The sequence below is a fragment of the Equus przewalskii genome, unplaced genomic scaffold (genome assembly GCF_037783145.1).
Source record: "Equus przewalskii isolate Varuska unplaced genomic scaffold, EquPr2 ChrUn-6, whole genome shotgun sequence".
NCBI lineage: Eukaryota > Metazoa > Chordata > Mammalia > Perissodactyla > Equidae > Equus > Equus przewalskii.
The window spans coordinates 754,115-770,781 of NW_027228754.1; the positions used below are offsets into that span (position 1 = coordinate 754,115).

At 34.8% G+C, this 16,667-nt stretch overlaps 1 protein-coding gene across 7 annotated transcripts in view; it reads left to right on the forward strand.

The window, feature by feature from the left end:
- ATF6 (activating transcription factor 6) overlaps positions 1-16,667 on the forward strand; it is a 200,976-nt gene that overhangs the window by 92,407 nt on the left and 91,902 nt on the right. For 4 of the 7 annotated variants that reach the window (XM_070608318.1, XM_070608320.1, XM_070608321.1 and 1 more), the window contains exons 14-15: positions 1,220-1,287; positions 6,492-6,606. In XM_070608318.1, the coding sequence (XP_070464419.1) occupies positions 1,220-1,287; positions 6,492-6,606 (183 nt within the window). The remainder of the gene's footprint in view (positions 1-1,219; positions 1,288-6,491; positions 6,607-16,667) is intronic. The other 3 variants (XM_070608322.1, XM_070608324.1, XM_070608323.1) reach the window with 1 other exon arrangement.

A 16,667-nucleotide genomic window follows, 5' to 3' on the forward strand; every position in this document is an offset into this window, starting at 1 on the left:
TTTTATTTATCAACTAACCGTAATTTAATTTTGGCTTTATTTACTAGTTACTTGATAAGCGTGTCAATAAGTATAGGATTTTATTATTTAAAAGTATTTGTTTCTCTTTTTTTTTCATTTTATTGGTGCATTCCTCGTTTTTGTTTAATGAACAGTTACTGAACATCCACTATATGCAAGACCTAATGAGATTTTCGTAAAATAGGACCTCTGACTTGTCACAGAGCCAGAAATTGGAAGCCCTACATTCATCCCTGCATATTGGTTCCATCCACCAAACAAAGTCGTTACCTTTTCTTTTTTCCTCTAACCCTTTGTATATTCTTCTGTTTTAGCATTGATCACATTGTAAACTGCAAGCTTCTTGAGGGCAGAAGTCAACTATTAAATTTGTAGCCCTGGTCCATGTAGTGGGTGCTCTGTAAAAGTTTGATTGCTGAAGGATGGATGGATGGATACAGTAATGAACAAATGCCAGTAGTCTTATGATTAAACAGTTACTTCAGCCACTATTTGACAGGGTAGTAGTAAGGTCACTTCTTAATGTAATAGTTGGTAGTGTGCCCTTGAACTCTAATACCCTTCAAAACTCTTCTGAAGATGAGCTTACAAAACTGCCAGGGAATATAAGAAGGCATAGTGTAAAGCAGATGCTATGTGGAAGACAGGTTTCCAGAGTAGCATATGTGAGCCACTGATGGTTCCAGATTGGACTGTTCTCTGGCTAAAAAAGTCATCAGTGAGCTCTCTTTAATGATAGCTTAGTTCATAAGTATATTTAGGCTTGAAGATCTTTGTGTTTAACTTAGTAAACAATAGGATCTAGTTTCATTATTTTACTTTAGGAACTTTTCATTGGGAAAATAATTATTTTAGACAAATGTAAGTTGCTATATGTTGAGTAATAATACTTGCATGGCTTGATCATAAAACTTATGGTACTTGGACCAAGCTTTTGGGCTATTCTTTAAACTTTATGGGAAGTGCCTTAAATGTCTTAATCTCCATAAGACACATCTCCCAGCCCAGAATGTGAGCAATAGAGTTCTCATTTCTATGTTGGCATTTAGTTATGTGAACTTAATATGTCAGAATATTCATAAAGAAAAACAATATGAGTCTTTAATGAGAGTTTAGTAAATGTAAATGTAGAATGAGTCTATATAAGAAGTCTTCATGTAATTTCATTATATGGCATTAAGTCATTTTTTTTTTCCAGGGTGCACTAGAACAGGGCTCAAATTCTCAGCTCATGGCTGTTCAATACACAGAAACCACCAGTATCAGGTAAGAAAGTGTGGAAGCTCTTGGCTAAGGAATTTTAAATACCTAGTATTTTAGTAAAGTTGAAATGCACACTTCCTTTACATCTTAAACTTGTTCTCATCTGTGATTTTTGTATTAGTCCATATAACATATACTGCTTCTGAGCACTCAGAGTAAACCCAGATAATTTCAAAAGGTTAACTCTCCCCATCTGTGTCCCTTAAATACAGTTTTCACTGGAATGCTGTTCAGTCATAATTTTGCTGTAAATTTTAAGTGCACATAGTTTTCCTGTCCTTGATTGGCATCTTTTCCATGAGCCAAGGGGAAGGGAATATTATTTTATGAGTATCTGCTCTGGCGAAGGTGTCCTGCTGAGTGCTTTACATGCATTTTATCTTTAAATCCATATAATAGCTTGAAGTCTAGAGACCATGGTCCCTGTTTTATATATAGAAAAACTGGGCGAGTCGCTTATTTTTTCCAAGTTTTAGAATCATAGAACCAGTAAGTGGCAGAATCACAATTCAGATCCTAGCTATTTGACGTAAAATGCATTTTTCACTACACAATTCTGCTTAAGATTTTGAAAGATTCCAAAAGGAATGCTGTACGTGGAGGTTTAAATATGTTGAACAAGACATATCTAACTAAAAGGAACAGTAATATGGGAGGCAATGTAGTGGCATGGTTAAGATGCTAGCTTTAGAGTTGGGCAGAATTCAGATCAGAACTCTGCCACTTACTTGCTCTGTGGATTAAAGCAGGTTAACTTAACGTTTGCTTATCTACAGAATTCCGGCTACACAGAGTTGATATAGTGATTAAATTAGATAATATATGGTTATGTGCTGCATGACAATGTTTCAGTCAATGACGGACCACATATACAGTGGTGGTCCCATAAGATTAGTACCACATAGCCTAGGTGTGTAGTAGGCTATGCCATGTAGGTTTGTGTAAGTATATGCTATGATGTTTGTACAATGACGAAAGAACCTAACGACACATTTTTCAGAATGTATCCCTGTCATTAAGCTCATTATTCAGGTATTCTGTATTTGTGTATCCGCCTACTCACTAAAATTTGTTTGTAACTCTAAAATCAATACTTGAAACACGTTCGCGGTCATTTGCAAACGTGTAGACATTCCCAGGTAAGGTTTAACAAGGCAACCCTCTGCCTTCCTGTTTTTGGCTCTTGTGCTGTAAACAAGCATCCTTTTCAAGGTCTGTTTATTGCCGTGTTTCACATTTTTGTGCTTTTTGTTGGTGATTTCACTGTGTAAAATGGCCCCTAAGCCTAGTACTGAAGGTGCTGCCTAGTGTTCATAAGCACAGAAGACGGTATTGTGCCATATGGAGAAGATACATGTTAGATAAGCTTCATTCAGGCATGAGTTATGGTGATGTTGACTGTGAGTTCAATGTTAGTGAATGAACAATATATGTTAAAGAAAGTCTCTTTAAACAGAAACACGTGAAACAAGGTTATATATTGATCGCTTGACTAAAATGCTGTAACTCGGGGTTCGTAGGAACCTCACCCTGTATTTCCCTTAGGAGAATGCCTCAGTATTTGCTAATTCAGTGTTCATACTGCCTTTATACAACATGACTACCATGAATGATAAGAACTGACTGCACATTCAAAATATTATTGTCAGAAGTGGCCTAGTGAGCAAATGGACTTATTTCAAAGGAAGTTCTTATGACTCATTTGTTATTTCCTTTTAAGTCACCCTTTCTTTCCTCTTAAGTTAATAAAGTTTGATTGAAAACATAAAAGAAGAACAATATAAGAAAGAAAACACATGTGTTTTCTTTTTTGGAGAAAAATGAAACATTATTTCTTTAACTCTCCTTTAACTTTGGAGTGTTAGCTTATTGTGCTAAACAGTGAAAGACTGAAAATATTATTAAGAACTATATTAATATCATTTGAGTGTATCTTTTGAGATATGATGTGGTTTGAGATACTGTAATTTAAGGTATAATTTTATAAAGGCACTGACATAGTACTTTTAATATCCATAGCTAGCAATTGTTGAGTGACTCCTATGGAACAGGACCCATGCTTGGTACTTTACACATATAACATCTCTGAGCCCAGTAATGATCCTGCAAGGTTTATATAATTATCTTCATTTTACTGATGAGGAAAGTGAGGTTGCTCAAAGGTTGATTCCCCCACTTATACCCACTTGAAGTGTGAAGCAGGAATTCAAAGCAGGTCCACTTGTTTCCAAATCCTAAACTCTTTCCACCTTTCACACACACTCATAGGCAAGTGTGCCTTGACAGATTTGACGGAGGGGTGAAAAGTAACTTTACCTTAGGCTTAAATTTTGTTACCCCAAATTTTAAAATCATACAAACCAATGCAGAAGTCTATTTTCTGATACTTTTATTATTTTTACATGCTTTGCAATACACTTGACTGGTCCATTTTAGAGCCTTGATTCAGAAATGAAGTTTTAGCTGTAGTGAATTGGATCTTACAAATATCCTGACCTTGGGCTTTTCAAAATGTTATTATAGTCATGCACCACATAGTGACACTTCAGTCAATGACAGACTGCATATACAACTGTGGTCCTAGAAGATTATAATGGAGTGAAAAATTTCTATCACCTAGTGACGTGGTAGCCATCGTAACATTGTAGCACAATGCATTACTCACGTGTTTGTGGTGATGCTGGTGTAAACAAACCTAATGCACTGCCAGTTGTATAAAAGTATAGCACATACAATTATGTACAGTACATAATATTTGACAATGATAATAAGTGATATGTTTCTGGTTTATGTGTTTACTATACTTTTTATCATTATTTTAGAGTGTACACTTTCTAAAAAAATAGTTTACTGTGAAACAATATGCCATGTCACACCGACAGCAGCCTCATACGTCTCATGTTTACCATGTCTCTTAATTGCATCATCTTCTCTTGTTCTTGATTTATTCTCGTTGTTTTGTTCATCATGGCCCCTAAGCATGCAAAATCCACTGCTAATGTTGTCAGTAAGAGACCACTTTGAGTGATTAACCCGGAAACGAAATTGAAAGTGATTAAGGACTACAAAGGTGGAAAATCAGTGATGGTTATTGCTCATCAGTCAGGCATGTCGGATTCTACTATAGCTATTATCTTGAAGAAGAAGAACAAAGTGACAGAAGCTGTTAAAGGATCTGCTTCATTGAAGGCAGTGAGACTAACAAAAATTCGAGAAGGGCCTATCAGATGTGGAGAAACTTCTAATGATCTGGATTGGAGACCAGACACAGAAGCATATCCCTCTCAGCATCACGACAGTCGTGGCCAACGCAAAAAGTTTGTTTACAGTGTTGAAAGAAAAAGCTGGACCTGACTACGATGTTGAGTTTACTGCTAGCTCTGGGTGGTTTAAATGATTTAAGAATCGTTCATTACGTTATGGGAAAGCAAGGGGTGAGTCGCGAATGCTGATGTGATGGCAGCTGCAGAATTTTTAGAAACTCCAGATAAACTGATTGTGGAGGAGGATTACCTGCCAGAGCAAATATCCAGTATGGATGAAACCTCCCTATTCTGGAAATGGATGCCTGAAAGGACTTTCTTCCATAAGGAGGCCAAATCAATGCCAGGTTTCAAGGCTTTTAAGGACAGGATAACAGTCTTGGTTGGGGGCAATGCTGCAGGCTACAAATTGAAACCCTTTGTGATCTGGCACAGTGAGAGCACTAGGACCTTCAAGCATATCAATAAGCACACACTGCCAACATATTAGAGGAGCAATAAAAAGTCATGGATTACCCAGCTCCTCTTCCCAGGTGCCCTCCTGAATTGCTTTGACAGCAAAATGGACTAGTACTGTTTGAAGAATAACATAACTTTCAAGATTTTGCTTATTGTTTATAATGCTCCTGAACATCCTCCTTTTATTGGTGATCTTCATCCCAATATCAAAGTGTTGTTTCTCCCTCCAAACACCACCACTTTGATCCAACCAATGGTCAGGGAGTTATAGCAGCTTTTAAGGCTTACTACTTGAGAAGGCTGTTGTTGAAACTGAGGAAGACACTGATGAAATTGTGGAAGGATTACAACATCTACGACTGCATCAAGAAACTTGCTTGGATTTTGGGTGATGTCACCAAGGAGTATATGAATGGCATCTGATGCATTATCTGCTTACAAGCAAATCTGTGATGAGAAAAAGAAACAAACCAAGCAAACCACAATGGACATATTTCTGAAAAGAGTGACACCTCAAGAAGAGCCTCAGACAGGTCCTTCAGGAGGTGTTCCAGAAGAAGCATTGTTACCACAGGAGATGACAGCTCCATGCGTGTTATTACCCCTGAAGACCTTCCAATGGGACAAGATGTGGAGGTGGATGCCAGTGATATTGATGATCTGTGTAGGTCTAGGCTGATGTGTGTGTTTGCGTCTTGGTGTTTAAAAAGAAAAAAAAAAACTTAAAAAAATAGAAAACAGCTTATAGAGTAAGGATATAAGGAAAGAAAATATTTTTGTATAGCTGTACAATGTGTTTGTGTTTTAAGCTGTTATTACAAAAGAGTCAAAAAGTTAAAAAAAATTAAAAAGTTTTTTAAGTAAAAATGTTAGAGTAAGGTTAATATATTATTAAAGAAAGAAAAATTTTTTTTATAAATTTATTGTAGCTTAAGTGTACAGTGTTTATAAAGTCTGTGGTAGTATACAGTAATGTCCTAGGCCGTCACATTCGCTCACCACTCACCCATTGATTCACCCAGAGCAACTTCAGTCCTCCAGGCTTCATTCATGCTAAGTGCTCTATACAGGTGTACCATTTTTTATCTTTTATACCATATTTTTACTGTATCTCTTCTATGTTTAGAGACACAAATACTTACCATTGTGTTAGAATTACCTACAGTATTCAGTACAGTAACATGTTGTACAGGTTTGTAGCCTGGGCTGGAGAGGCTATACCGCATGCCCCAGGTCTGTAGTAGGCTGTACCATCTAGATTTATGTAAGTACACTCTGTCATGTGCGCACAATGACAGAATGGCCTTAGAATGTATCCCCTTCATTAAGCAACACGTAACTGTATAAAAATTACTGCCAAAACGCCACTAATATGTTGGTTGAGAGAGATTCTTATAATTTGGATATAGCCTTAGAATGGAAAGTATTTTTGAGAGGATAAGAAATTTATTAGTTTAACAACATTTTGCCTTTTTCTTACTTCAGCAGGAACTCAGGGAGTGAGCTACAAGTGTATTATGCTTCACCCAGAAGTTATCAAGACTTCTTTGAAGCCATCCGCAGAAGGGGAGACACATTTTATGTTGTGTCATTTCGAAGGGTAAGTTCATTTTGAAATAAAGGAAATATTTTTGAGTATCTACTATGTACAAGGCTTTGGACTGGATCCTGTGAAAGTTAAAAAGATGTGGGGATGGGAAGTAATATAAAATAAATTATATGGGTAGAACAATTTAGGTACTATAATGCATTCCTGCTTGACTTTGAGCTGTTCAGCATTATGAAGAGGAACTTGGAATTGATCTCAGGCAATGATTTTATATTTAGAAAATATAAACTGCTTATTGATTTTCATTCTTTGTCCCCCCATAGCCATACTGTTTATTTACAACCAAAGGAAAAGTAAACACATTAAAATTTCTGTTTAGGCTTTGTGGTGTTATTCCCATTTGGTTATTGAGAAATAGACTTCCCAGATTTTGGTTTAAGATGAATCATGGGCTGATTAATATGTTAATTGTGGAATGTTTGTGGTATAATTAATTGTGGTATGTTTCTGAAGCACTCTATTCCTCTTTTCTTTTTCCTTCATCAAACGTTTACTCCTGTTGGTGAAGAATATGTTAGATAATTAGTCAACTTATGCAAAAGTAAGTGTTTATACAAGCACTTTTGAATGTTATAGATGTTCGATGAAGTGGAAAAAATGCACGGCTATTTACATTCCATCTATTTTTTCTATAATAAAAATATGTTCTTCATAGGGTTGCCATATGAATATCTCTGTCTGAGTGCTGTATGTTAAATCAGGAGCGCATGAATGAGTTAAAATTCCTTGGTGGTTTGTACCCTTGGTTTTTGTTTTTTCTTTTTTTTCAGGAAGAGGGGCATGGTTAGAAATAAGCATGTGCTAACAGTAGACAATTCATTCTCTGATTATTGTCACTGCTCACTATCACTGAAATTCTCAGTTAACTTAATTCTTTTCCTGAGGTATAAATATCTAGCAGCTCAGAATCTTAGGACCTGAGAACTTTGACACTTGAGAATTAGGGAAATCAAGCGTTTCAGATATTTTTAGTTATTAATCAAGTATGCTAGGATATTTGGGCTACTTTAGCAATGGTATCTCATGATTTCTGCCTTTTCACAAAATTCCCTGTGCTCAGCTTATTCTCTCAGACGTAATTGGTATATTTCTGTACTGCACTAGCTTCAGAGTTCATTTTCAGCAGCAAGGGGGCAGCTGAGAACAAGGTTTCAGCAAGGCTCCAACTGTATTGGCTGATGAGAACTAAGTATTTGCTTTAGTGTTGACACAATCATGTTTAAAGTGGAAAAAAAATATATAAACTTTTAAAAATGGAATTCAACACTACAAAGAAGAGACTTGATGGATGTTAAAACGAATGTGTTGAAGTATGTGTTATGGAAGTTATCACAGAAGAATGTTTTTAACACTGAAGTAGCTGAATACTTTTTCTTAGGTTCAGGATAATTTCTCTGTTGTTTGATCAAAATGGCATAGTATATATTAGAAGTAGCACTTGTCAAGCCAGAGATTGAGGTTATGGTTAGTAATGTTTTTGTAGGGAAGAGAACAAATATTTGTTACAGAAAAAATAATCCTAGCTTTAAAGGGACTGTATTTTTACAACGGAAGATGAATGGTATCCTTTTTTTTATTATATGCATTATGTTTCTTGCTTTTGTCAAAGCTATTTCTCATTAGTTTGTGTTGAAAAGTACTGGTGGAAAATTATTGATTCCCGCCCCACCCAATCCTTTCATGTTCTAGAAAAAACAGTCTTTTTCGTGTTCAGGAAAACTGCTAGGACTCTCTCTCACTTTCTCTTTGGATTTTTCACTTCCTAATTACTGATTTATCACATTTTGGTGTTCTATATCAAGATAAAGTTAGGATAAATCTGATCTTAATTAGATGACAGTAGTCATTTTTTCTTGCTTGTTTTGTTTTAACAGTAGGGATACGGAGGTTAATTTTCTCATGGTGACTGTAAACTGTGTCATGGGACAGGAATTTGGTTCTTAAAGCTTGGATTGTTCTTTTTATTCTTACTAAAATGAAAATGAAAGAAGTAATGACCTCATCTTGTTTTTTTCTTCCACTTTTCAATATAAAATCTTCTATCAGTTTCATCAAAAAGGCGAGTGGCATCATTTCTTGTGCAGAAGGATGTAGACTTTTTCTCCCACTTAGGTTCTTAATTTCATTGATAGAAACTATTGTAACTGATACTGTATGATTGCATTGGAAATTAAGAAATGCAGAGATTCTGAAGCCCCAAAGTTTTGCCTAGTATAAACCAGACATACAGAGCAATAAGTATTTTGTTTTATTTTATAATTGTATATATAATTATATAAATTTCATAATGTATAATATAAAATATATAAATATAATTTATTATTATAAAATTTTTATAATTTATTTTATAGTTATTGATAATCTAAGCAATGTCATATTGTTTTATAATTGGACATGTATTTAACAAAATACTTTAATATCTAAAAAAGTAGAAGTTGCTTTTGACTGTCTCATATACTGTTATTTAATAAACCAACTGTCTGCCCAACTTGTATTCCCTCATACCCTATAGTCCTTCACACTTAAATCTCATTATAGTTGAGCTGCTGAAATGATTTTCTCCCAAGCAGACTCACTCTTGGATAACTACTGAGTTCTTGTTATAGACCAGCCAGAAAGAATGCTTATGATCCCAGTAGTCCTGACAAAGGTTCAAACCGTTTCCTGTTCTTTTGACTTTGCTTTAAGTTTTTGCCTCCAACGCAGTAACCTCCTCTACTCTGTTTCGTTCCAGCTATTCATAACTTGTTTCCCTATAAGTATTTTGTCTTTTTCTCCTCTCTTGGACTTGTTTTAGTATGATTTGGAGCAGGGAGTGGTGGTAAATAACTTCTCAAACTTCGAAGTCACTTTGAGTGTGCTATGACTGATAGATTAATTTAAAGAATCCAATTAAGTTTAATGTTTGTTTTTTCTTAATGCTTTCATATGATAGTCTATTTAGGGAGGGAGGGGGCAGATTAAACAATATAACCAAATGAATTCAAAAGCATGAGACAGACACAAATACTCAGGAAAGTTCAAGTAAAGTAAGATAAAGTGATTCCAAAGGGAAGAGAAAAGATAACATTGAGAAGAAAGGTGGGAAAATGATATTTACTTTATCTTTAACTCCAATAAACATTGAAATACTATACTTAGGTGCTGCTCTCTTGTCCACTAACAATTAAAGGAAGGAATTTTTTTATCTTCCTGGGGCAATTTCCTGTTGAGAACAGGTTCTCTTTGATTCAGATGGCTATGAATGTCAATTCACCATGTTATCTCCACTCTTGTTTGATACTTCTTTTTCAAATGAGATAGATGCCATATTTAGAACGCTTTTTATTTATTTTATATTTTCTGTTTTCAGTACCTGTCCCTCAAATCAAAGGCAGACACTTAAAATGGTCTTTTCATCTGTTTCAAATAGATGAATGTAACCTACATAAGGAGAACCTGAGCTGTAGCTATATGCCTACCTCAGAGATGTTTCTCTCTCCCTCTCTTTCTAAGTACTTTATGTATTCTAGATATAGAACTGTATTAGGGTATTTCACCCTTCTTGGTCTCTGATAAAAAAAGTTATTAACAGTATCATATGTATGTCATGGATTCTAAGAATAAACTGAAGTAATAGGGTTTTGTTAGAAGATACATGGGAATTGAAGAAGCACAGGAAACTGGCCCAGCATCCAAGTAGTCCCTCTGTGCTTGTCCCCCATAGACTGGAATGTACACCAGTCCTCATGGAGAATTGGCATAGTGGCTCGTTGTCATTCCTCATTCAACAGCAGCTCCAGTAATTCCACTTCAGTCTTTTTCACACATTGCTCGTTCAGATTCCCCAAACAGAAAGAGGATCTGATTGTGTGTATGTGTGTATATAAATATATATATATACACACATATATATATTTACCATCTCTTATGTAGAATCGCCATGATAACCTTGGCTCATGATCCACAGTCCATTCATTAGTAACCAGGAAAATAGGGTTGATTTCGTTAAATGCATTCTCTTGCTTTGTAAACCAGCAACTTTATGCAGAAGGAACAGCCTTGGGGCCACTCTTCTAAGAAGATGATGGTGGTGGGCCCTTAGAGCTTCATAAACTGTTTAATACACTACACAACCTGGCTTTAAAAAAAAATTCTCTTGTACTGGTCCCTAATTGTTTGATCTAAAAGGCTTATCTTCTTATCTATATCATACGCCTCTTAAAGGCAGGAAATGTCATATGCTTTTTTATTACCACCCCTGACAGTCAGCACAATGCCAGCCACTCAGTGCTTATTAAACAGAACAATTTTAGGTGTGGTTCACTAAGAGAAGTCATAGTGATGAAACTTTGCTGTATTTCATAATCATTTAAAGAGTGTTTTTGCATCTGTTTTGCTTAAAGAAATTTGAATCTATTTTACTGATCTAAGAAGTAACGTAAGCAGTGCTGAGTTCCAGCAGAAAGTTTAGTTAGAGATGACCTTTCTTTTGTCCATTTATGGTTGCACTAGCCAGAGATGCATCAGCTTTGTTCTTATCTCTGAATCTAAGCTTGAGAGCTAAAGAAATCTCCTGAGTAAAATGTTTGACTGTGAAATGTTTAAGTCAATAGGTTGAACTTCAAGGTGCTCGCGTCCTCAAAGTTTTTTAATATTTGCGGAAACGTTTTGGAGAAAATTGTTTGTTAGACCTCACTTCTTTCTTTTTGGGAGAAGGGATGGTGTCTAGTAGAGATTCCAGCAGCATGAGCTAGAAACTAGAAACTTTGGAAGAGCATAGGGAAGCCTCTAATTGGTGCAGAAAAGTTGACTAGTAATGTTATTGGCTTAAAATGTTTCCCATGGAAGGCTACAAAAAAGAATTTCACAAAATAGCAATGGTCTTTCTTAAATTAATACCTAGATTAACTCCTAATACATGCTTAGAAGAATGGTGTGTTTTCTTAATGCATATTATTCATTTCTTGAAATTTCTGTTTAGTATATATAATTTTATATAAAATATTCAGAGGCAAGAGGAATTTCCTTAGTAATCAGAGGAAGTTAGTTTATAGTCTACTGTAAAAGAAGACAGCTCCTTTTGTTTTGGAACTTCACAACTTGAGCATACACATGGATCTTGGAGTTTGGCCATTTTCTTATCTCCGCTTTCATGGCCTTTTAGCCAAATTCTTCTCTGACTGGAAAAAAAAATGTGAATAAATGAGTTTGGAAAGATACTTGCGTTAAAAAAAAGTCTTACCTCAGAAGAGAGACTTGTTAAAAAACCTTCTTTTAGAAAGCTCTTATCTAATTAATTTTTAACTTAGTTTGAAATATACTCTCTTTCAGGTCTAAAGCACGTTATAAAAAACGGTATAGAATTGTCTGAGTATCCACTTAACCTAGATTTACTTAATGATTACATTAGTAACATTCTCTTTATATATCCATTTCCTCTTTCATTTATATACAAATACTGACACTTTTAATGTGTACGACCATTATAGTTTACAAACCTCTGTCACATACATACTCTTTTATATACATAATCATATTATATGTTAGTTCCTTACACATAACAAAGTAAGTATTCTTAGTCTTAATTTACGGCTGAAAAAATTGAGGCAAAGAGAGGTTAAGTGGCTTGTCTAAGAGACCCAAAAATGGTGAGTGATAGAACCAGTGCGATAATTGAGGTGTTCTGGTTTCATATAATGATTTTTTCTTTACATTCTGCTGCTGCATTTTAGATATATTGCAGAATATGTAAATAGCAAGATGACTCTATTCCTTCAAGGCCAACCATGTTTCATTACGAAATCTGGGCAGTTTTGCTGGAGTTATTGCATAACAATTAAATTGTTTTCTGTTTGTTAATTGCTTGATTGTAGATTAAGCACTTTATTAGGTTACACTTTCACAATAATGAAGAATAACCTATTGGTCTGAAAGGTTATAGTATAGCTTCAGATTGCAAACTAGGGAATAGAATAAACAGGCTTTGAGAGTTTCTGGGGTTTTTTTAAAACAATTGGGAAAAAAATATCTTTGCTATGTCTTAAAAAGGAAGTTGTTTAGCCAAAATAGACACTGTTTTAGCGATTGGTAGTAGAACTTCTCATAGAGAAGAGTGGTTTTTGTGCATGTGTAAATGTATTTTATTATGGATTCTGTATGCGGCCTGCCAGATTCTTGAGATCAGCAACTTTTGATCTCGAGCTCCTTGTTAAATATGAGTTACTGTTGTGTGGTTTTAGGGGATTTAGTCATTTCTTCCTTGGCTCTCTAACAGATTGCTAGCTAACATAAAAAAACATTTCTATTATTTAGACTTTTCATTTGCAAACTTTAACTATTTTTATGTTTGAAAAATGATTATTCAATAGCCTCTATAATTAGACTTGTATATAGAATAACCATGGACACAAAGAATTTATAACTCAAGAATAATTTGAAGTCTTCAAGATTCTCAGGCTGGTGGACAAATCCATGTGAGTTGGGACAGTTTTCCAACTGTTCATTATTTGTGTGCTTTATTTAGTAGTCTTTATTTTATAATGTGTTTTTCATATGTATTCTTTTTACCTCCCATTTTAGGTTTCATGCTTTCTCTGGGCAGGGATAATGCCTACTCATTCTGTTTTGTCTTTGTACAAGGTCTGTTGCAATGCACTGCAGACCATGCAGAGCAAATCCTACTCAAACTGCTTTTTATTTGTTCCCTTTAACCTTGTTTTTTATGTCCTACCATTCAAAAGATTACTAGAGGTGAGGTTTACAGAAACAAAGGAGGAAAATTTTCTCAATGAATGTTTAAAATTACTTTTGTAATTTGCATAACAGTGAAAATTTTTTAGAATATATAGTCTATTTTGATGTGGATGGACATTTAACTATAGCATAGAATCATTCCTGAAAGACTTCTAAAGTTACCCTGAAGAAAGGTGGGATTAATAATTGATAGCTTAAAGTTTTGAGAGTTTCCTACTCATCAAATTTCAGATTTTTCGTAACGAGGGAAGAAAATATTTCCTGAAAGCAAAACTGCATTCTAAGAAAGACGGTTTCTCCACATCACAAATATGTGAGGGAAAAATGTTTTTTAAACAATTCATATATGCAGATTTTAGAGACCTGCATTTTAGCGCAAATTCTGCCACTCACTATTTGCTCTGTGACTTTGGACAAATCACAGGTCTCTTCTATCTTCAGTTTCCTTGTGGTAAAATGATAAAGTTAGAGTAGATTTGCATTTTCCTTATAGCTCTAGAAATCTATAGCATTCTTCTAACTGTATGTGTGTATATGTAGGTGTGTGTGTTGTGTGTGTGTGAACACTGTCCTCTTAGAAATCTGTAGTATTGTGTTGAAACTCTTGGAAGTTACTAAAGTGATTCAGTCTAGTGGAGTCAGTATATTTTAAGGGTTTTGAAAAATAACTGTGACAAAAACAACAAAATGTCAAGTTATAAGGTAGGCCCGTAAATTAATGGGTTTGATTTGTTAATAGCTAGTGGTCTTGTAATTTATTTAATAATCACTTTTATGGTGCATACAATATGCCAATCTTTAATCCTCATAATATCCTTATGAGAGGTAGGTACAATTATTATCCGTATTTTAGAGATGGGGAACCCGAGGCATGAAGAGGTTAATTAATTTGTCCAGTGTGATATAGTTCAGAAGTGGCAGAGCCAGAATTTAACCTAGAAAGCCTGGCTCCAGAGTCTGTGTTTATGATCACTTCCTTATATTGCCTTTCTAGAACTTTTATGTCCAAATGTTTTATCTTTCAAAATATTCAACTTGGAATTTAATTCCATTGGTCTCTCTGTTCACAACATATTTTGAGTTTCTTCAGGTTCATTTTCCATAGAGAACAAGACCAAAGACAAAGCCCTGTGGAAAACCAAGCCGCATGCTACTTACAGTAAGAGTGTAGGAGGGACAGGAGCTAGCAGGGAAACACAGGAAATGATTAGAGATATCTAAAGAGAATTGGAATAATATATTACACATGAAGGGAAAAAATCAACTTGTTTATTCTGTTTTAAAACATGGACATCAAGGAAGAAGAGTTCAAAAAGGAGGTGGTCAGCAGTATCAGATATTACAGAGCTTGCTGAGAATGAGAAATGAGAAAAACCCATTTGGCTTGTATAAACATGGAAGTCATTGGTGACTTGAGATTACACTTATGATAGAGTAATCATAACAGAATCCAGACTAGAGGTAGTTAGGAAAGAATGTGAAGGAAATAAAGTGGTAGGTTTGGTAAATTTGGCATTGAGGGGAAGGAGATAGCCTTAGATATGGTTAAAGAGATCAGAACTAAGCGGAGGGGGTGTGTGCATGTATGTGTGTTTTAAGAATAGGAGAGATATAAAGGTAAAGTATAGGGTAAATAGAGACTATTGTGGTTAATTTATATACATATAAATGTAGGAATGGATTATATGTTTTATTTTTGGCAGATGTTTTAAAGGAAAATAAACAAGTCAGTGTTTGTTCCTCATTTGTATTAATGTTTCTGTTTAAAGCAGAACATGGAGAAGGTTGAAGAACAATTTTTGTTTGTCTGTAGTAGGACTACCAAAAAAAAAGGAGAATGGAATTAAAATCAGATTTTTAAAAAATGAAATCATATTTAAAGTATTCTTTGAGACATCAAAAGTCTTCTAAATCTTAAATAAAGAGCTATTTTTTAATAATGGTGAAGAGTTTTAAAAATACGAAAGTTGATAGAACTATTTCTAATTTAATTTATACATGGATATTCTTGGAGTTTTTCCTCGTATAAAGTCAGAAAACTAGCAAAGTAGGCTGTTAAATCATTTTATGTCTAAACAAAATTTGGTGCAAGCTTTTTGGTGATGTCACGAAACTTAATTATGGAGGAAGCAATTATTACAGTTGGGAAAAGTTGATGATTTATGATCTGACTCAGGATTAAGGTCTGAAACACTCATGTCATTTCCTCCCCTCTCCCACATGTGGTGATTTGTTCATTTTGGACTGTGATTTGTTTAACTTTGACACCATCAGCAAGTCTGAACACTGACACTTAGTTGATTTTTCCTGAAAAATGCTAAGGTTAATAGTTGTGTGATATTTATTTCAAGGCATTGATGCTAATCTATAAAGAACCTATTCTTAGACTTTGAGGAGTTTTTCAATTCATAGCGTGGGAATCACACTGGAAGCCAGCAGGATGGATAATGAGCTGAGGCTGGGAATATAGTACACGTCTAACTAAATAATTATATGATTATTTACTTAATGTCTCTTTCCCCTGCTAAGCCTTAAGCACCCTGAGGGCAAGAGCTATGTCTTTTTTAGTCATCACCCTATTCCTAGTATCCAGCATAATACCAGGTGTTTAGCAGGTATTCAGTAAATATTGTGTGAATGCATGAATGAATGAATGTAGGGACAAATGAACTGGATACCACATCCATCGATTTGACATCATATTCTTAAAATTGTTTATACCATCACCATAATGTGATAGAGAATTTGTAATAGATCTGCTTCTTGACTATTTTTGTCAGGGCCATCTCTGTCTCATGGTAAATCTAGAAGTCAGTCTTTCAGAATTAGTGAATTCAAATGCATTTTTAAAAGGCTAGGTACTATTTTGCATGAAGGAAGCTATACATCCGCTAAGATCTTCTCCGTGTTTCAGAGTTAAAACCGTGATCTTGGTAGTACACGGACAGAGAAGATTATTTTTCAATTAGGATGATAAACAGACTGTGGTGTCATTTTAAGCTGCAGACTGAATAAACTCCACATTTACAGAGGCCCATCTACACTGTGTGTCTCTGGTGTCCTAGACGGGTGGGAGGATGTTAGCATTTTATCCCCTGTGCTGTTTATTTTGAATATGGAAGGTATTCAAGAAAAGCTTGTCAACTTAAATTGTTAAATCTTCAAGCCTATGTTGAATAATTTATTTAGAGTCATCTGTGACTGATTATAATTCCCTAGAAATAAATCTTGAAAATAAAACTAAAATACATCACACAGAATAAACAGACTTCTCTTATTCAGTTTTAAGTTAAGTTTTATAGTTATTTCTCTTCTGA